The sequence below is a fragment of the Haemaphysalis longicornis genome, unplaced genomic scaffold, assembly GCF_048455015.1.
Source record: "Haemaphysalis longicornis isolate Haplotype H1 unplaced genomic scaffold, Haemaphysalis longicornis Haplotype H1 scaffold_13, whole genome shotgun sequence".
Lineage (NCBI taxonomy): Eukaryota > Metazoa > Arthropoda > Arachnida > Ixodida > Ixodidae > Haemaphysalis > Haemaphysalis longicornis.
This window is the reverse complement of record NW_027526233.1, coordinates 23,258,096-23,279,445: the sequence shown is the minus strand read 5'-3', so window position 1 is coordinate 23,279,445 and position 21,350 is coordinate 23,258,096. Positions and strand designations below refer to the sequence as shown.

General features: G+C 47.9%; 1 protein-coding gene across 1 annotated transcript in view; it reads right to left on the bottom strand.

The window, feature by feature from the left end:
* Positions 1-2,301: 2,301 nt before the first annotated feature.
* Positions 2,302-21,350, bottom strand: part of LOC144163742 (uncharacterized) — a 167,986-nt gene continuing 148,937 nt past the window's right edge. The window contains exon 3 of the mRNA XM_077694479.1: positions 2,302-2,492. Within this exon, the coding sequence (XP_077550605.1) occupies positions 2,302-2,492 (191 nt within the window). The remainder of the gene's footprint in view (positions 2,493-21,350) is intronic.

Here is a 21,350-nt window from a genome sequence, read left to right as displayed (position 1 = left end):
GTGTTGTGTGGTTTTGACATGAAGCTTCACTGAACAACAGAATGCAGAGTGCCACAGGTGATTCCCTGAAGGTCTTCCATCTTAATGTACCACTGGGGCACTACCACAGGTGTATAAAGACATTCACAGTGCCCGTACACAGTTTTGTTCAATGTTTCCTCCACATTATCACAATAACGCACTGCTAAGAACCTCGATATCTCCCATTTCTCTATGAAGTATGCTTTAAACTGCTTATACTTTACAGCTGCTTACACTTCTGATCAGCTGGTTATTTATAAACGTCAGGCACTTTCGACAAATTTGACACTCAGCCTTCTTTATCACGTTAAAACAAACTCGCGTTTAATGAAAACAAAGTTGCATTCAATGACATCCCCATGCCCGTAATATGAGTCACATTTGATCGTGTCTCACAATCAGCCTGAGATTATTATACATGCATTCGTTATAAGCAGTTTACTCTACATGCACAAAACTCGCAACAGCTGCTTTTTTGATATCATTCAACACGACACCAAGAGAGGGATGTGTTGCAAACATGCAACTGCATCGTCAATTGTAATTTTTGAATTACATATTACATACATTGAATCACACTGCAAGCTTTGACTCGAAATCCCATAGAAGCACACCTGTAGTGTTGAGGAACAAGTACACATCCTCAGTGAAAAGAAAACAAACAAATGGACTGCCATGAGAAGTTCATTCAAGCACATAAGTAGCATATGATGCCACTTAGAACACTGCAGTAATTTCACTTATACGTTACTTCCAAATCCTGCCCGTGAAAAGGGGCTTAGTGAGATTGTTATACAAGTCGTTTTTTGCCTCAGCACCTCAGCAACTCTGCATTGCCAAGTGTTTCAAATGAAATAAAATCACCAAACAACAAGAAATATGGTTGAAAGTCACATAATTCTACATTACGATTTTAAGCTTATGCGCAGAAGGTTCCTACTCATCACGCAAAATGCCACAAATTAGACGTACAGAGAACAAAACGACATGAGCACATTTTGTACAGCAGCTAGTTATGGTAGCAGCCATTTAAAAAACTTTCTGTACTGCCGCGAGGCACAGTCCTCTCGTTGAAGCTTGTCGCTGAAAGTTTCAGGCAGTCCGATAACGTAATCAGACAGCCTTGCCCAGGTGATATTCAGAGTATCTTATGCATTGTTGCAAGATGTTGGCATTCGTTCCTAGGGTACAAGAGTGTAATGTGCAAAGGCAGGGCAGTCATCGTAGCAACGTCAAAAAATTTGTTGGTTGGGCAGTAAGTTACCCTGCTAAATGTAGTCGTGCGGGCAGAACAGCCATTCTTACAAGAAAAAGAGACTTCCTTAACATTGTTGACTGCAAGCTTGGGCAGATGGTGGTTTCTCCCTGGTCGATGCAAAAATTAGCGGGAAGTTTTTCTGTTTCCTTTGCGTGCATCCCCCGAGAAGGCGAAAACTCGTACTGACCTGGTCGCTTCCCCACAAACAGTACCACGTAATGTACTGGAAAATGTATTTCTTGCTTGTGAGGAGATAATAACTGCGTAAAGTGCCAATGACAAAGGAGAGAAGAGCCAGACACTCTCAACGTGTACGTTAATGCTCGTTTTGTGAGACAGTGATAGGATCCATGTGGACCCGGGACGTCAGTGGGGTGCTGCCCCGCAACGCATGGCGGAATGGCACGTCTCAAGCTCACCTGGACCGCTTCTGCGTTACTAGGGATTTCTTGCAGTGGGTGGTTAGATACGGCGTCGCACGTCTTTTCTGACTATGGACTAGTGTCTTTCTCCATATTAATCAGCTTGGATCGTGTGGAAAGAAAGACCAGCAATCGCCGGATAACGAATCCTGACGCTGTTCACAAACCTCAACTCGTTGAAAAGGTAAACAAGACCAATAAAACCTTGAAACCAACACTGCTGACATGGCCGCATGAAAATATTTTAAGGCAAGAATTGAGCGTGAGGCCACAAAGATAGCCAGGCGGGAGGCAGCCGAGCATAAAGTTTCAGAGCGTCGCCTCAATAATACAACATTGTCTCTTCAATAATGCAAGATTGTGTCACGATCCCCCTTAGTTTAATGTTTCATGTTCCTCAGCCCTACATTGTTGACCAGCCATGTGAACTACCTTGTTTTTGTTAAAGAAAAAAAGTTGAATTCTGCTGCATAAAGCAAATATAGCGGGATAATACAGAGGTGGCAAGCTCGCTGTAGGCCAGACCGCTATTCAACATTTGGTGGGCTCGTAAAAGAGCCGTTTGGAGCTTCAGAGCTGAAAACTGCAGCATGGTAAGCCTCACTCCATTTGCTCGATGCCGGAGAGGTCGTCATCTGCACTCCCACAGTTGTCTTCGTCTTCCTCCCCAAGGGTGATGAAGATTGGCTCCACATGGTCGCTGAAGCTACGCGCCCCTCCGCACTTGTCCTCACGGCCAATGACGTGCTCAACAGCCTTGGCCCACTTGCTTGGAGAAACATGCTCAGCTGCTGTAATGAGGAGCACCGCACGCTGTCAATCTTGAAGTCAGTGTTCAGCCTAGCAACTTTACCTTTCATCTGTGCCCAGCTCAGCTTGATGGGGTTAAACTCGCAGTTGCATGGTGGAAACCGCCGAACGACGCACCCAGACTTTGCTGCCGCGACATCAACTCTGAACTTCACAAACTGGTGTTTCACTGGCGCCACCAGTTCAAGAAGCTGCTTCTTTGTCATCGTTGTATCACACGGGATACCTTTTGATGTCAGCCAGGCTAGTATATCAGGCTTGCTTGAGGACATGGTCGGGACAGTCTCCAGGCGCTGGAGTCATAGGAGGCGTTGTCCATGACGACGAAACTACCCTGGGGCAGCTTAGTCAGAACAGAGTCAAACCAAGCCTCGAAATGCTCGCCGTCCATTTCCTCGTGATATTCTCCTGACTTCGTTCCTTTGAAGACGGATAGACAGCCGTCAACAAAGCCGTCCTCGTTGCCGATGTGGGTGACTATCAGCCGCGCTCCTTTTCCGGATGGCTGTTCAAGCCCAGTCGTCAAACCACGCAGGAAAGCGTCCTCAGACGTTTTCACTGTAACGTCCCTCCAAGCATTCGTCACGGTATGGCCAGCGTTTACCCAAGTTTCGCCTGTGTAGAACACCTTGCGGTGCTTGTGCCTGTACTCAGCGATCTGACGAAGGCACCTCTGCCGCCAAATCAGCAAGTCCTGACGCCCTATGATCATCGAGGTTCATTCGCGTTTCTCGAAGACGAAGACGATGTCACTCAGGGGGCGGCGAATGGTCCACGTTTGAAGGCTGGGAAGATGCTCACTCCTCCGAAATTCTTCCGCAATCTTCTGTGCAGTAGGAGGCTCTTTGCGCCGGAAGAGATCGTGCACAGTGTTTCTCAGCGCGCACGAAGTGAAGCCGTCATACATCGCAGTGCGGCGTCTCCGGTACTCGCTTCCGGGCCTTTCCCGCGATGGTGTTGTCAGCTTCCCCGCCCGTTGCCTTCGCTTTGGATTTGATGTCCCAAATTTCCGGAAACTGACACCGGTGTACTCACTTGTCTTGCGGCAAGTTTCTTTCACGCGACGTGCTGGTGCTCCTCTCGGAGCTTCATGTAGACATTTAAAACTGTCTGCTGAACGTGGCGACAAAGAACAATGCCGCTGCAGTTCTTAAGTTACAGATGCTTCGGCGTTCATGGGCTCTTAGGAGGAGGTGGACTCGCCCCAGACCGCAAACACGACGAAGAATCTGGAGTCGAAGAAACAGTAACAAATGCGACTGCAGGTGGCAGTGCGTAGTCATGCTCCGCCAAAAAATCGACCTCGTACGACACGTCCATGTTGGAGAATGATATGGTGGTAAATGTGTGGACAAAAATACAATGCGCGGAGCAAAAAGCCCACTATACGCTAACAATTCGTAATTTCAAAGCTAGTGAATACTGCGTACGTGTGTAAACTACAACACGTAAGCCATAAAAAGTAACCTGAACTTTGTTATTTTTTCTGCATAATGTTCTGTTGTGTCATTTTTGCACCGGGTTTTGACTTGGAATGGCAATTTTTATGATATTTTTACGTTTTGATAAACGTTAGCTGTGGTAATGTATTTCATACTGAAATTTTAAAATCCCAAGAAACATTATGTTTACTTGTTTCGTTTTTGGGTGTTCTTTTATTTTGTGCTCCCAAAAAACATTCGCAGTAAAGCACTCTTTGCGCCGAACGGAGGAACAGCCAGTTGCTGTGATTAGGCGCAAGCTCAACTTCCGGTGCCGTTCTTAAGTTGTAACCGAGTATAACACACCGGGGCACTCGTTTATGCATCGCGATAGAACGCTTCGTAATGCGTACTAAAAAACACCGGATCACTGGTTTCGTAATCGCGATTCAATGCTTCGTGCTTCAAAAACACGAAACTTTTACACCAAAGCTCTATACCTCTGCGCTGAATAGTTTCAGCTCCGTTGTCAGAAAGGCCAAGGTGCCAAGAATACACTTAAATACTGCATGCTTCGCCCCGCCCTAGGTTTATCGCCCCTGCCGAGTTTCAGATGGGCTTGCAATAATCTCAGACGAGAGGGTGTCTTGCTTCGCAATTTTGAACGCATCATCCGCGCCATCTTTTTTGCGCTTACTATCGTAAAACCACCCCATTGAGCATTCCTGACTAAATAATGCGGTGGCTGCAGATTAATTACACCGATTTTGCGTGAAATGTACCTGCACTTTTCTTTGCTCTGAATAATGGGGAGACATATGACAAGTGACAGCATTTCAGGGGTTTCGAACGGTATGAGTACATAAGCGCTTGTTTTTCGAAGCTACGGTGGTGCGCCGTCACGCCTGTGGATTTTTTTTATCTCTTTTGTGCCAGTTATGTCGCTACTTCACCTGATTGCAGCGATGGCTCGACATCGTGACAGCGAACAAACTACGACGACAAAGCGGGTTTCTGAAGTTCTCTGCACTTAAAATTCTTGGATTATTTTTTCGCTGAAACAGATATTATACGGCATGTCATTTTCCTTGCATAATATGAACAGCCCACAAATTAATTTCTTTAAAATAAATGTGAACGCTAAATTAGAAAAGATACGAAACGTTTCGCCGTAACAATTAACTTAGTTATCCTGGAGGAAGATAGTAGGCGGTGTTACCAGCCGAGGGAATGTGAGCTTTTTTGTCGAAATATCAAAATTGGAAGTACAACTGCCTACTCAATCATATACAGTCCTTTGTATAAATTGGAGTCATACTTGATTGTCATTTGCTCTGTGAGAATGAACAATTCCCTGAGTAGACTGCGGAGTTGAGGGGTTTATTTAAATCGACAGAAAAAACAGGTAAGGACAACAAAAAAGCTATTCACCCATTCCGTTGCTTCTACAGGCATTATTATACTTTTTTGCGGAATCAGAAGCCTTGATAGACGCCACCTACACGGATGAAATTCCGCGTGCGACAACCACGTGCGAAAACAATGTGCGCAGCCAGAACACACAAAAACCAAGCCGATATGTTATGCACTGAAAAGTGTTCCTTGTGGCCTTATGTGGCACCTCCGTGCAGCTCCTTTGTCCACCCGTACACCACAATGCGATACTTGAACGCTTTGGTAAGAAGAGGTGAAAAATAAACCCGAGAGAGTGAACACTGGCGGAGCCGCCAGTGACACTGCAATAACACTCCCCAACTAATGATATTACCCTTTTACAGCATAATAGTACATTTTATAAGGCATGAAATCACTTACGACAAGTAATTAGATCAAGTAGGACCCAGTGAGCGAAAACCTTACTGAGGACGTAAAAAGCAACGTCGGCGATAAAAAACGGGTACCGAATTCACAGTGTCCGTGGTTTCTTTTTTTTTTGGTTGTGATGTTTGCGTTCAAACAGAAATTTCCACTTACTATGAACTAACTCAACCAACCCATCGCGGTTTGATAGAAAGCGGTGCAGGATAACGGCTCCTAGAGGATTAACGACTACTGGGATGAACGGCTCCTGGAGAAATCAAGTGAAATCCTGGAGATTTTGAAATCCTGTCAACTTGATCATAAAAAAAAAATATTAGTCGAGGACCAAACCACGTTGCGAATACATCTGTTTTTTGTACGTCATTGTGTACGTCATAGCGTACTACATCATTGCGATGACGTCAGTGAACGCAGCTGTTAACTTCGTTGCTGGCCGCGTGTTATGGCGCAATTGGATTACAGCTGTGTTTTGTCCGACTAGGCGCTAATGCGGAAAGTCTAGATTACTTTGCAGCGTGTAGTTAAGAAATGTATTTCGAAAGGATGTTTATCTTGGCAACAGCTAAGACATCATAAAACCTAATGAAATGAGATTAAAACATAAAAACTAGTTCGAGTATGCCGTACGGTTTTAAAACGGACCTGGAAAAATAGAAATGTATTAAATGGGGAACAAGTGATTTCAGAAACATTTCTCGACAGAAGACTGTTGTCTGTGTTCATTGTGTGTATAATACATCCGAGGTGCGATTTATTGTAGGTGTTTACTGTGAGACATCTGCCTTCTTTCTGGACAATACTGTGCTCGGGCTACCAAGCACAATCGTGAAGCCTTTGTATTGCTTTTCCTTGCTGCGAGTATTAGGGAAATCTAAGAGCGGTTCAAGCCGTTGTGAATCCATATGCTTTGCGGGCTTGCCTTTGCTTGAATAGCTTGTTCATGCAGTAATGCAATTTTCCTCTATCCCTTTGAAGTGCACGCAGTCAAGAGCAGGAGGAATGTGCTGGGTAGACTAGTCAGATCGTGAAAAGCCTACATATCTTTTTAGACAAGACAACTGAATCCATTTCACAGCATCATCTGCACAGCTGAAGCTGTGCTTTTCTTTCTCGTTAAAGTGAGACCAGAAACTTCAAGAATTGCATCAAAGGTGTACCGTTTGAAGTGCTGCAGCGTGCTATCCACTCGTTTAACAATGATTGTTTGGCTTCGCGCTATTGATGTTGGTCTAGTGCAACAACAGCTCTTCCATTGCTATCGCATGTTGCACAAAAGTGGAGTGCTGGCTTTGTGTACTCTCCTTCTCCGACAAGAACTGTTAGGTGAATACCCCAAAGAAGAAATCCTCTGTTTCCGGATTTCCCAGCAAGCAGACCGACAACGTCTGCGGCTCCTCATTACTCGTTTAGGGTGTTTCTCTTACTGAACAACTAGTGAACTAGGGATTACAAGTTTAAAGCTCTGCCAGCAAAGACAAGCAAGAAAGTTGCCATTAGTGGACAATAAATTAGACAAGTTTGCACTTGTAATTTCAATGCAGTCAGCCGGAAACACAAGAAAGTAAGGAGACAAATGTAAAACAAAGGTAGGATTCTAACTAGGCTATGGTCTAGTTTGCCATCCTACACGTGGCAAAGAGGAACAATGGGGAAAAAGAAGAGAGAAAAAGTATGCGAAAGGGAAGGGAAGAGCGTAGACAGGCGTGCTCAGCATCAAAGCAATAAGACACTGTAGACACTGTAGTTGCAATACACTGTAGACACTGTAGTTGCAAGACACTGTAGTTGCAAGACACTGTAGTTGCAAGACACTGTAGACACTGCAATAAGACACTGTAGTTGAATAGGTTCTAACCCTTTGTCATATAGTCTACGGGGCAAGTTCATCATTTTTAAGAAGCGCACGAGCACTTTTACTCCTTTGTTCGTATGACGGAGAAGGGCAATTGCCAAGGACTTCCACCCCAGAGAACGGCCAGCGACAGCCTAGTTTCCGCATAGTTCAGGAGAGCTGCCGTGCTTAAGATGAAAACCGCGGACACTCACATAGAACATGGTGTAAGGTGCCCAGTGTGTCACAGATTTCATGCGTCTCACTGGCTGCATTTTCGATCAAATAGGAGTAAGTATTTGTGAATGTACTCCCCGCCCGAGACCTTAAAGAACGTTTGCCTCAGACCGTGGTAGGCAACGCAAGAGGGCGATGAATATTACGGTGCGGTGCATTATTACGAGCGTTCCTCGATTCTTGGTATGTCCATTTGGTTACCATGTTCTCCCGGACATATGTGCGTAGAGTCGTAGCTGCGTCCGTCCGTGATAACGTAATGAATGAATGAATGAATGAATTTATTATAGAAGGGATGGCGCTCTGGCCTGTTGGGGGAAATAGGGGAAGGGGTTCAGGGTCGATAAAGCTTAAGTTCTGTTGACGAGGTAAGCTTTCTTCACGAAGGCCCACAGTCCAAGTAGCACGTCATTGGCGTTATTCCTTGGATAGAGCCAATCCTGCAGAGATGTGACGCCAGGGGGCTTGTGTCGTGTTCGGATTCCTTCAAGGACCCTACACGACCACAGCAAGTGGCTGATTGTCGGTCTATCTTGTTGGCACAGGGAGCACAGAAGCCGGTCTGGTGGAACTTGTGCGTTCTTGTGTTGGTGGTAGTGTTCCCAGCGAGCTACGACGTCTTCCGTAAGAGCGTAACCCGTGCGGACCTTTGTTAGAAGAACTTGTGCAGCTCGTGGGATGTTGCGGGGTATCGGGTGCTGTAGCTCGAGAATAGTTGCTCTGAGGTCTTTCTTGCTTTCTTCTCGAAGTGTCTTCCTGCGTTCCTCAGGGGAAGGGTTATGTGAAAGAGAAGGCGCTGCAGACTCCGAGGGGTGGTTAAGAATTGTCTCCCTCGCGAGCCTATGGGCCTCCTCATTCCCGGGGTTACCTGTGTGGCCAGGTATCCACTGCACTTGTATGTCGATGTTATGGTCACGCTGGAAGGTTCCACAGAGTTCGTTTATACAATGACATGTAGTGTGTCGTCGTGGCGGGGTGCGTAACGCTTTGATGGCTTCGAGGCTATCCGTGAAGATTATAACTCGAGTTGTATTTTCAGCTATAATGTCTGGGATCATCTGGGCACCTAGGAGGATGGCTTGCAGTTCGAGTTCAGTAGTGGAAATGAGATCATTAATTGAGAAACACTTCGTGCTCGTTCAGCTTAGGTCGGTTGCAGCAAGTGCTATGACGAGGCGAGTTTCGTCCATGGACCCATCTGTATAAATAGTAGCTCCTGTTGAATGCACACTACACGTGACAGTCCCTTGTGTCTTTCGCTGATGGGTGTGGCGAGTCTTGTGGGTCTTTGTTGGTAACGGCTTCGAGTGGGTAACCAGTACATCTTCCCATGGAGGTATAGTTGCTTCGAACGCTGTAGCTCTGAAGGAGCGGTCGTCGAGTTCCAACAGACGTTGACCTTGGGGTGTGAGTAGGCCCCTGTCGTGATCCGTTTGTGTCCGGTTAGTTACAATTTTATCGAGTGGAGGAAGCTGGCTGTACCGGTATAGCTCTTCTTTTTTAGTATGGTGGGGTAGCCCGGTGATTACCCTCAGAGCCTGCAGGTACAAACTTTCCAATTTGCTCATCTGCACTTGAGTAAGGCGGTAGTGAATGGCTCCGTAACATGCATTCGATATCAGAACTGCTTGCACTAGTGTACGTGCAACGTCGTTTGTGGCGCCCCCAAACTTGTTAGAGATGCGCTTGATCAAGTGTAGGAGTTTTTTCCACGTTGGTGTCAATTGGTCGAGCCATGTTTTGCCTCCACCTTGTGTATGTATCGGTATGCCAAGGATTCGTATCCAACCGTCAGAGGGTTGTGTTAAGGTACGACCCTGCAGTGTGAGGGCCACCTTTTCTTTTTCGATTGAGTAGCCCCCTACCGTCAGAAAGTGTGTTTTTTCACGTGAGACTTGCATGCCAGTGGGGCCAGTTGTCTGTTCAACTATGATAAGTGCATTCTCGAGTTCCTCACATGCCCGTTCAGTACTTTCGTAATCGCCTGATTGTGTCCACAGTGTTATATCGTCCGCATATATTGTAAAACGTACAGTGGAATCCTTCTCAAGTGCTGTGGCAATTCGTCTCATGACCACGTTGAATAGGATCGGGGAAATTACCGATCCTTGCGGTACGCCGACATTATTACTGTACACTCGTGAGGTTGAGTTCCCATTATGTACCTCGTATGTACGACCACATAGGAAGCTTTTGATGAAGTTGACCATTCCTTTCCCTGGGTAGGCATCTTCAAGAGCACTCAGAATGGCTTCATGAGTGACGGTATCGAATGCCTTCTTCAAATCTACGGCGACCAAAATGTGCGGTATTTTTCTTCTATGTTTGCCCAAAATCCTTCGAAGTAGAAAAAGGCTGTCCGAGGTGCCCATGTTTGGGCGGAACCCTATTTGTGCAGGGTGAAAGAAGCTGGTGGAGTCTTCCAGATGGTGGTTCAAACGATTGACACACATTCTTTCAATGAGTTTGCATATGGTGGGGGTCAAAGAAACTGGCCTCAAGTTAGTTACTGTGCTCGGATCTTTGCCTGGTTTAGGAATCGGAGTGACGACGGCATGCTTCAGGTGTGGTGGCAAGTGGCTAGTGACCCATATGTGACTGATTGATTTAAGAAGAGCTTGTTTACTGTCCTGGGAGAGGTTTCGAAGAGTTGTCCATGTAATACCGTCTTTCCCAGGTGAACTTCTCACCTGGACTTGATCCAAAGCACGGACTAATTCGGTCATCATGAACTGACTCTCTAGAGGGTTAGTTTTAATCTACATCAATGTCCAGAGCATATACAGAGTCAGGAAGGGGCGAAGCGGGTTGAGGGAAGAAGGCTTGTGCGGCCTCGTGCGTTATTTCCATGATCGATTTGTTTTGCTTGAGTGCAATTGTAGGAACTAGATTGTTAGTCTTTGTCTTTCCCTGCAAAGCCTTGAAGGTATTCCACAAGGTATGTAGTCCCGTCTTGTTGCTGAACGATGCACAGTGGGTTTGCCAGCTGTTTCTTGCGACCATTTTGGCATGCCGTCTTATCTGTTCAGTTTTTTGGCGCACTTTCAGGAGATCTTTATACCTGCGGCCATTGAAAAGGTATTGCGCATGACGTTGTTCTCGTGTCTCGCATAAGTTTAGCATGTGTTTGTCTGGAGTGGGAAGTTCTTCGGGGAAGGTCTATTTCTTGAGTTGCAAGAATCATCGCTTGCTGCATAGCCTCCACGAGTGCACTGATCTCACTGGAGTTGGAAGAGGTGTCGGCTAGAGGCTGCCGAAAAAGATCCCAATCCGTGCAGCGGACTTTGCGTTTACGCTTTTAAGCCCGTGTTTTAGCGAGACCCATATAAGGCAATGGTCACTGCCCCATGGGTCATTTTCACAGGACCACAAAGAACAGAGATGCGATGTTCACGTGAGATCCGGTGTGGTACCCTTTTGACGAGAGTGCAGTGCCGTCCTAGTGGGAATGTCAAGGTTGTTAACCAAGGTAAGGTTTGCTGCTTGGGCTTCACGCTCCAGCTGAGCTCCCCTGGGGGTATTTCGAAGATATCCCCAGATAACGTTAGACGCGTTAGAGTCCCCTCCAATGAGGATGGCGTCACCGGGAAAAAGGGAGCGTAGATGTGTCATCCAAGCGAAATCACCCCTGTTGGAGCGGCCCGTTTCGGGACGAAGGTATACGGACACTCAAATTATCTTTTGTGGCGAGTTCAAGTCAATGCGTTCTGCTACGACTTCCTCGAAGGCCGTGCAGTATGGTGAAGTATCCAGCTGACAGTGCCGAATATTTCTGCTGATAAAAATTGCCGCTTGTGCTGTGGGTTCAAGTTTTCCATCATGAAGAATGCTTGGCTGGAAGTAAGCGCAGTATCCATTTATACTGGGTGTTGTACCCCTGGTTTCTTGAAGTAGAAGTGCCACGGGTGGTGAATGCATGGTCCGTAACCTTTCGCTCTATTCAGCTCCATTAGCTCGGAGGCTACGGCAGTTCCATTGCAGGACTCTATTGGCTGCGGTCATCCTGGCGGCGTCGAGGTGAGCGAGAAAGGCTACCGTATGAACGTCGCCGTTCCCGGCGTTCCAGGGTCGATTTAAGATGGCTGACTTCCGAAGTCAGTGTGCCCAGCTGCGTCATAATCATTTCAAATTTGTTTCCCAAACTGTAAAGTTCTTGCGTTGCCTGTGCTTGCTTCTGGATAAGATCTTTAAGCACTTGATCATGTTTCTGGACGGCGGTTGACATGCTTTGTACAGTCGGCACCTCAGATTTCAATCGTTCATTCACTATTCCTTCATCGTGTCTGTTTTTTATATTTGTTTCAGGGGCTGCAGGCTGCGATGACGATGACTTTTCATGGCTGTGCCATGATTTCGAACCTGCTGTTTTGGAAGCAGCTCGGTTTGGTGTGGAACGCCGTGGTTTTGACGATGATCGTTGTTCGTTTGCACGCGCCAGCTGAAGGGGGTCATCTTGAGGGCTCCGTACTTCGGTGTCCCGGGTTTGGTGAGGTGTTTGTACAGATACTTGCTGTGACAGGAGCTGTGTGAGACACCGACACGCTTCCTCTATCGTTTTTCGTAGAGCAGCGATTTCCCCTTCTATGTTGGCAAGGGGGCCCATGGATGCCTTGGAGGCGTAGCTATCGTTGTCGTTCGCGAAGCTGACTGCTTTGGGCGTCGCAGACACCATCGTTCCGGAGAGTACGGGATAGCTATCAAGATCTTGGGAGCCCTGCTGTGCCATTTTGGAATTGGCGGTTCTTCTACGAGGGCGGCTCCGAGAGCGGCGTTGTAGTCGGTCTTTGTTTTCTTTCAAGCGCTTGTCTTTTTCCGGGCAAGTGGCGTCTGTCGCCAGGTGACCGTTCTCCTTACACGTGACGCAGTGCTTATCTTGTCTGTCACATGCTTTGTCGGTGTGACCGGTGCCACATCGACTGCATATTTCGTCATTGGGGCAGTACTTTTGCATATGGCCTTCTCCATGGCAACGGTAGCAGATCAGCATGCGTGCAACGTATGGAGTAACTTTGCATAATTCGCTGTAGTATTTGATTCGCTTCGGCAGTACAGGTGAATCAAATGTAAGGAGCGCCCTTCCGCTTTTTCCCATCTGCCTTGCCTCGAGCACATTAGCAGTTTCACATCTCAGCACACTACGAAGGTCCTCGTTAATATCATTAGGGTCTGTTGTGATGACGCCTCTTGAAACATTATGGCCATAAAGACGAAAAATTTCGACTTCAAATGTGGTCCCGTCCGTAACTTGGAGGGTGCTTACCTTGCACAAGTTGTCGGCGTGAAGGTCGTTGTACGTGGTTACAGTAACAGTATTGGACTGGGTGTTGGTTTTAGAAGTTGCGTAGTCCGCTACCTTGGCGTCCGTTGCCGTGGCTTGAATCAACTTATGAAGCGTCACCTTTGGGTTGTCACTTGCGGAGCGGTGATCTTTCGGGCGGATGAGGACCGTTGTCCGTTAAAGCTTTGTGCGTTCCGCATCTACCTAGTGGTCGGTCTGTCGGGATCGCCGACGGCTGCGGGAGTGTGCGTCCTGCCAGGGTCCGTCATCTGCTGAATCTTCACCGCGTTGCTCGTTCATTTCTTCGTTGATGTTCGCCTTCTTTTCGTAGACCTTGTCGGTAATCTTTCGTTTCTTTTGCCGTTCTTCAGATTCGCTGCGCGTGACGAAGTGCATCGCGGGTGGCGAGCTGAAATCTATGGGGACCGCCACTGGGGCGCCCGCCATCTTAGCGGCACGGCGGTAGGGCTGCCGTACTCGTAGCTAGGCCTACCCCGCTGGGTTGGGCCTAGGCGTTGTCGCTTTGTGCTGCCGGTCGTAGATCTTCTGTTGCTGAAACAGCCACAGTCCACTTTGCAGAATGGAGTCCTTAGGAGCTTAGGAGACACTGAACCAACAATTACAGTGGCATGAGCTTTAAAACGGCACTTACAGCGTTCGATGCACAGAGTGACGGGGAACCATACGTGCACTGTCCGACGCCAGTGGCGCCACCTCTGATAACGTAATAAATACGGTTTGCGTTCTTATGGTGTTCGAGGTGGGCGGAAGCGTCCCCACCATTGCTGGCAACAATGCCGCGGTGATTGGGAACCACTGCAGGGAAATGTAAGGCTTCGCTTGGGCAGCACGGTGTTCAATTGTCTTATCTCGGCAAGCTGCTGTCATGAGGCCTAGGGAACAGGGTTAGCATGAACAAATAACAAAAAAGCAAAAAGGACTGTTATGTAACAGTCAAATACTCTTCTTTCCGAGCAAGATTGCTAAAACGCCTTGCTGCTTAGACCGTGCAGGTATGGCGCGCAACAAAAATATGTATCAACGTTGCAATCTTAATAAAGGGCTCATCATCAAGTTGTTCTATTCGCAATCATTGTAAAGTGCTTAAATTCGTAGATAATAGGCAGGTTTTTTTTAAACATTCAATGCACAGACGACTGTGAAAATTTTCAGGGGGATATTTGTAGCATTTTTTAGCATCTCGCAGTGGTGCACAAAAAACTGTTGTCGCTAAACGCAACTAAAGCGACAATAATTACTCTGTCAAGGTAGAAGGCACCCTTTAGGTTTTCATGATGATGATGGTTGGGATTTTTATATCACAAGGCCGATTAAGGGCAAAGAGCGCTAATGAAAAGTTCTGTTATCAGGAAGAAGTGATAGTAAACGTAAAACATCTAGCTAAAAGTATATGTGAAATGACATAAAAGACAATCTAGATGACTGTTGTAAAGGGCCAGGTTGTATCCATGCATGCTAAGTGTTTAGGTGTAAAAACTGGAAATCGCTCAGAAACTTAAAAGTACGCTTGTGCGTAATTATGAGGTCGTACCCTAAAAAGTGCGATGGGTGTAGCGTAATGTGTTGTCTGTATAGTTGTGCGAAGGGTGAGGGTCGTGTTGTTTTAGTCCCTTTCATTGTATGAGGATGGGGATCACGAATAGAGCCTCCCCACACTCCTGCACAGAGGTCTTGGAGATCCAGTGAACAGGTGCGAGTGCATTTCGTGTGTGTGCCATATTCGTAATCTAGTCAAAGCGACTTCTGTGTATATATTGCGTGGTGTATGGTCCCAAGTGCCTTTAGGTTTCCATTCGACTTTGGCAGCAAATCAATTTTTCGTGTAACATTATCAGGTAATTAGGTGTCCTCATTCTTAGTCACGTTAATTTCAAATCGCAAATTTCGCCCCTTCGTAACCCATGTTTAAACTTCTGGGGGACATTTCGTGCCTCCAATGCAGTTTCAAATTATTTGATAACATCAACCGCCTCTTTTGTTCGTAGATAAGATTACGTTTATGGTTTGGTTCCGTCGCATGGAACCAGCTTCTAAAAACATATTTGGATTTATTCAGATGAGATAAAAAATGCATGTTTGCAATTATCTGGAAACGGTATTTCGAGCGAAATGTTTATTATGAATGGATCTATCGGTTAAATACAATATGCATTAACGACCTAGACAAGCGCAGATGTTGTCAGGACGTCATGTTTTTGCATAACGTTCTAAGTATTCATCTTTACGCTCCTGACTGATGCTCAGGGATACAATATATTGCCGTGACTTTATTATTGCGGGCGCAATCTCCGACCAGCTAACGAGGCTGTTTCTTGTTATGGGTATGCGCCCAGGGGTGATGAGAGGAGGAAGTAGTCCGAGCTCGCTCGTTCCAGCTGTGGCATCGCCAGTACTTGCCGGCTCAAGTTCGCCATTTTAATAAACGTCTTTTACTCTCCTTACTGGAGTTTATCGCTACATAAGTGGTGGTGGAGCTGGGTACATGATACCCCATCCGTCAAGGACGCACAGCTCAGGGTCGCCAATTTAAGTCGAGGTTTCCCCCGTCTACGGGCGAACCAGCCGTCGTCTACTCAGACTTCCAGCGGAGTGCGGCCCTTTACCTGCTCGCACGACCAGGATGACAGGACGGGACGCTAGCGCTGTGAACATGAATCCCACGGGAAGCCCTTTTCAGTACGTGGTTTAGCAGCAGCATTCACCAAAAGTCTTTTACCGAGCGCCTTATGAAGACGCGGAAGATTGGCTTGACCACTTCGAACGCGTGGCAACGTTTAACGGCTGGTACAACGGATTTAAGCGGCGAAATGTGTACTTTTCACTGGAAGAAGACGCGCGAACCTGGTACGAAAATAATGAATCCACGATGCCGTCTTGGGAGGAGTTCCGCCAACGGTTACTAGCGACCTACCCAAACAGTGATCGCAAGGAGAAGGCTGAGGCTGCCCTTCAAGCCCGCAACCAGCGCCCGAACGAGAGCGTCGCCATGTACGCCGAACACTTGACTCGTCTTTTTAGGCGCGCTGACCCCTCAATGACCGACGACACGAAGGTCCGACATCTCATGCGCGGCGTCAAACAAGACATCTTTGCTGGGCTAATGCGGAGTCCCCCGAGAACGGTTGCCGAATTCGTCCACGAGGCTACAACAATTGAAAGGGTGCTCCACCAACGGGCTCGCCACTACAATCGTAATGAGTCAGTCCCGTCCAACGTATCCGAGATGGACAGCCTCGGTCTCCGAGAGCTCGTGAGACAGATTGTTCGGGAAGAGCTTCAAAGGCTACAGCGGGGACAGGTGCCACCGGCTCCGCTTTCCATAGCAGAACTAGTTAGGGAGGAGGTGAGGTAGGCTGTGCGGGTAGCAGAACCAGTTGAGGTGCTCCGGGAGGATGAACCCCACTCCTCATATGCAGCAGCCTTGCGCCAGCCCATATATGGCGCTCCACCTGTTGTTGCCTCGTTCGCACCACAACGTACCCTGGAGCTGTCACAACGTGCACCCTATGCGAGGGAAACGGGCCGCCGGAAGAGCGGCCTTTGGCACACCCCTGACAGCACACCTCTCTGCTTCCACTGCGGGGAAGCAGGGCATATTGCCGTGAACCATATACGGGTTTGTTTATTTATTGTTTGTTTTTATGCCCGACCGCGCCCTGATCTGTTATCTGTGTCCCATGCGAAGCGCGTGTTCCATTCTTTATTTTTATACCGCACGGGCTATCTCATTCAGATAAGCAGAGTGTTTCGCCCTAACGCAGCTAGCCCAGAATAATCTTCTTTGATCTACAATGTTCTGGACAAGGTAAATATAAATGGTAGCGAAGCTTCGGGCGAAAAGCGGTTCAGAACCTATAGCCAGCGACATCAGCATGGGGGCTTCTGGGAGTGGCGATTGAAGTGCGCCAAGGTGAGGAGGGAACAAACACTAGTAACAAAAAACCAAGTTTTGCTTAACAATAAAACAGCATTGATATTTTACGAACAATATTTATTTCTGAATCACATTTAGTTAGGCACAGTGTGCAAATAATTATGAAAATGTTGTTCATTCTCAAAAACGTTTTTTGTAGCGCCCTCTGAATGATGACACATGTCATTTCTCTGTGATGCAGACCTTGTAGTGCTCGGAAAGGCGCTCCTAAAGTTCGTCTGCTAGGAAACGCCCCTGGCGTGTTTTGATGGTGCGCACTTGCATTCGTTTTTCCTTGTTAATTTGGTGTGCACTTAATTTTTGCTGTGCGTGGAGTTGCGAGGTGCGTTGTATCGTCGGTGAACACATTTATTACCGTGCCCGGCGGGCACGCTGAACTACGGAACGATGCTGCCAACGGTTAGAGCGCAGCGCTTTCCTCGGTACCTACGGAAACGATGTGCTCTACAAGGTTGCAGCAGCTGCCGTACGCCTGGCGTTTTACTGCACCATTTTCCTCTCATTTCCACAGGTAACGCGAAACTATAGTACTGTTAATACGTGCACGGGGGTTGTGTAAAGAGACGTGGTGGTGCTTCGAAAAAAAATGGGTCTACAGCTTTGTTATATCACAGTTATCTCTTGATTTCACCTCAGGCTGGCTCAGAGCAAGTGGTGTCAATTACTCTAGGACTTTGCAGCGTAGTACCACTCGAATATAAACGAGTCGCTTTAATTGTGAATATTAGTGCCTCCTCTATTGCATTACAACGGTTGTAGTGATCGTTGCTTCCGGCACTTGTATGCGCAATCATTATTTCCATAGCAGTACTGTGTTGTGCTGCTCCGTGCTGCGCTGCTGCCAGATCTTTCCTGCTATGTGCTTTTACATACTGCCGTCGCTTTCTTTTGCATTGATCCATTTCTCCTCTTTTTACTTATCTGTTGCGTCACTTGCCTAACAATGCAACCAGGAAATTGCAGGCGTTAATGCTGAGTGAACTTACTGCAGAAACCCATGTCTACTTGATAAGACTCTGGGACAGCTGCGGTGTGCTCGCTACAATTTCGTGAATCGGCATTCCCGCGGCCCGGTTTTCTGCGTCAATATGCTGTGCCCAGTTCTTTTCTCTTGTTTCGAAGTATTTCTGCTGTTGATGTCTCCATTGCTCATAATGCTATGTGTTACGGGTAAAGTCAATTTTTCGGCGCGTAAGGAAAATGATAATGCATTTAGTGCCCACAAACATTTTGTACTTATTGTATACGTGCTGATTTTGTGCACTGTGGTAAAGTTGTTTTATGTTTATCCTGGAATATAATTCAAATGTCTGGATTATAGCATGACTATGCGTTAGTTCTTCTCTTAGAACAGAAGTACACAAACTGAGAAAGCAATATATAACCTTGATCTATACTTAAGGCACGCACGGAAACTGCGTATGTGCGACGCAATTAAACCCAGCAGTGGCGTTGTTAGAAATTTGTATCGGGGTAAGGAGTGGGCACGTTTTTAATACGAAAGGGGGGCCGGGGAGAGTGGTCAAGTGTCATTTTGCGCTTTGTATCTCAAGGCAGAAAAAAAATTCCTGTCGGGGGGGGGGCGGAGGGGGGCTGGGAGGGAACATGCCCGGTTCCGGCTTACCACCCACTGCACTCAAAATAAACAACTGATTACTTTTATACAGCAGTGGAAGGCATGAATACAGAATAAAGGTTAAGAGAAAATGCAAGATGTTTTTATAAACACCGAGGCGAATCATACGCAAGTATGCTTAAGTACGTTTCTCCAGTGTCGCGAGTCTGTACTACTTAAGCTGGCGTTCACTTGAAGCACACACGCCAAGGGCTCGCCAACTTGCGTCAGATGGCAATGACTTGAGCCCTCAGCGATGAGAGGCCTGCTGAAGCTATTTTAAACCCAAATCTTCGCGCTAATGCCACCAAAATGACGTCACCTTCTGACCGGATCTTGTGTACCATCCTGTTTATTTTTTGTTCCGCCGGAAGTGTTCCCTCCTCACACAGATGGCGCTAAGCCCCATGAGAAGCTTAAGAGCGGCCATTTTCTGAACGTATGGGCTTCTATGGAAGCTTCGCTACCAGTTACACTTACCTTGTTCTGAATGTGAATCGACGGCTCCAGAAACTCTCGTGCCGAAAGATAAAAGCCTGCACAGCAGACGCCGCGGCATTCGGTTCTGCGACGCTGGCCGACGCAAGTCAGTTTGTTGACAGCTGCTTCGCCCCCTCTGTATTCTTGTTGTAAACGCGTGCGGGTTGTTGGAAACGCGCCCGCAACACCCCAACGAAGGGGTTGTGATCTTCGTTGAGGAGATGAAGCAACTATTTCGCCGTGCGGACCCCGATATGACGGAAGAAGAGAAGCTGCGTTTCTTAATGCGCGATGTAAAGGAGGAACTGTTTGCTGGACTTGTCCGAAACCCGCCCAAAACTGTCGCCGAATTCGTGACCGAAGCCACTACAATTCAGAAGGCTTTCGAAATGCGTGCTAAGCAGTACGAGAGAAACTTTGTTGGCGCGGCTAATGCAAACCACATCGACAACATGCGGATTCCGGCTGAAAGCCTACGCGAGATCATCCGCGCAGTAGTGAGAGAGGAGCTGCGGAAATTTCTCCCCACGCCGCCACCGCACCAAGTCGCTACCTTTGCCGACGTGATTAGAGAAGTGCAACAACCGTTGGGAACTTCTACGACATCCGAAGTACCCCGAGAGCCACAAGCTATGAAATACACCGCGGCTGTTCGTCGGCCCCGCCCTGCTCCAACACGCCGCCAAGAGGTCCCGCCGTACCACCGCCTACTGTCACCCGCCCGACCCCCGGTAGCCCGAAACCAGACGCCGAGGAAGTCGGACTTATGGTGAACTCCCGATAATCGCCCTCTGTGCTTCCACTGCAGAGAGGCCGATCATATCTACCGTCGCTGCCCATGCAAGAGACTCGGACTGCGTGGTTTCTCCTTCGACGCACCACGCCCCCGACCCGGCCAGCGCCCTACTGATATCGACGAATACCTGTCCAACACCAACCGAGGACCAGCCCGCTCACACCGATCGCCATCGCCCTACCCATACCAGTAGCCTAACCGCCGTAGCAATGCTGATTTCGCAAGTGGAAGGTCCCCAGCCCACGCGGGGGAACCTAAAAGCAGCAACTTCTGGAGGTGAAGTTGCTCTACGGCGAAAAACCGGAAACCCTCCAACGACGCAAGGAAGCGCCGAAGATAGTGCTTCATGACATTGTCTCATCCCTACGACCCGACCTAACCCTGGCGAGACTCCCGAACACGACGACAGCTATAGGGCCCGATGCGTACCCGGCCTGACCGAGACGTCCGCTGGGAAGACGACAACGACGACGCACAGTGCCCGACCGTCAACACGCACAAGCTGAGATGCGACGCCCCGACGCACCCGTAACTCGAGGAAGGCGGCATCCGACGTCAAGGTGTCCATCGACGGCTTTGATGTAGTCGCCCTCGGAGACACGGGAGCCGACTACTCCGTAATGAGCGGACCATTTGTGTCTAAGCTGAAGAAAGTTATGGCCAGATGGGACGGTCCGCACATACGCACAGCAGGAGGCCACCTCGTGACGCCAATTGGGACGTGCACATCGCGCTTCACCATAGACGGCACGACGTACCCTGCAGTGTTCGTCGTTTTGCCCAACTGCTCCCGCGACGTAATTCTCGGAATAGACTTTTTGACAGACAACGGCGCAATCATTGGTCTGCAGACCAAGTCGATAACGTTTTCCTCCGATCACTCTATGACGCCGAACTGAACCCCGAACACCGTGCAGTTGTAAGGATCGCCCATGATCATGTCACCCTGCCACCCCGCGCAAGCTTGATGATCACCGTCTACTGTGACGGTGCTGCTCCTGATGCCGACGCTATCGTGGAGAGTGACCAAAGCTTGCTTCTCGACCGCGGTGTGTCTGTCGCAAGAGGCATTGTGTGGTTTAGGCAACGCCAATCCCACGTTTTGGTCACCAATTTCACCGAGGAGAACCAGCATTTAAACAAGGGCGCTGCAATTGCATTCCTCGAAGAAACGCAACAAGCAAGTGACGTGATTGAAGTCGCCGATTTTGAACACGCACCCGAAGATACCTTCAAGTTTCCGCATACCTTCGACGTGAATCCGGCGCTACCGCAAGAACAATGGAACAAACTATTGGCTTTGCTGCGTCGCTACAGCGAGTGTTTTTCTTCGAGCTCGAAACTACGTCAGAAACCTCTAGCGAAGCACCGAATAATAACCGAAGATGGAGCCCGACCTACGCGA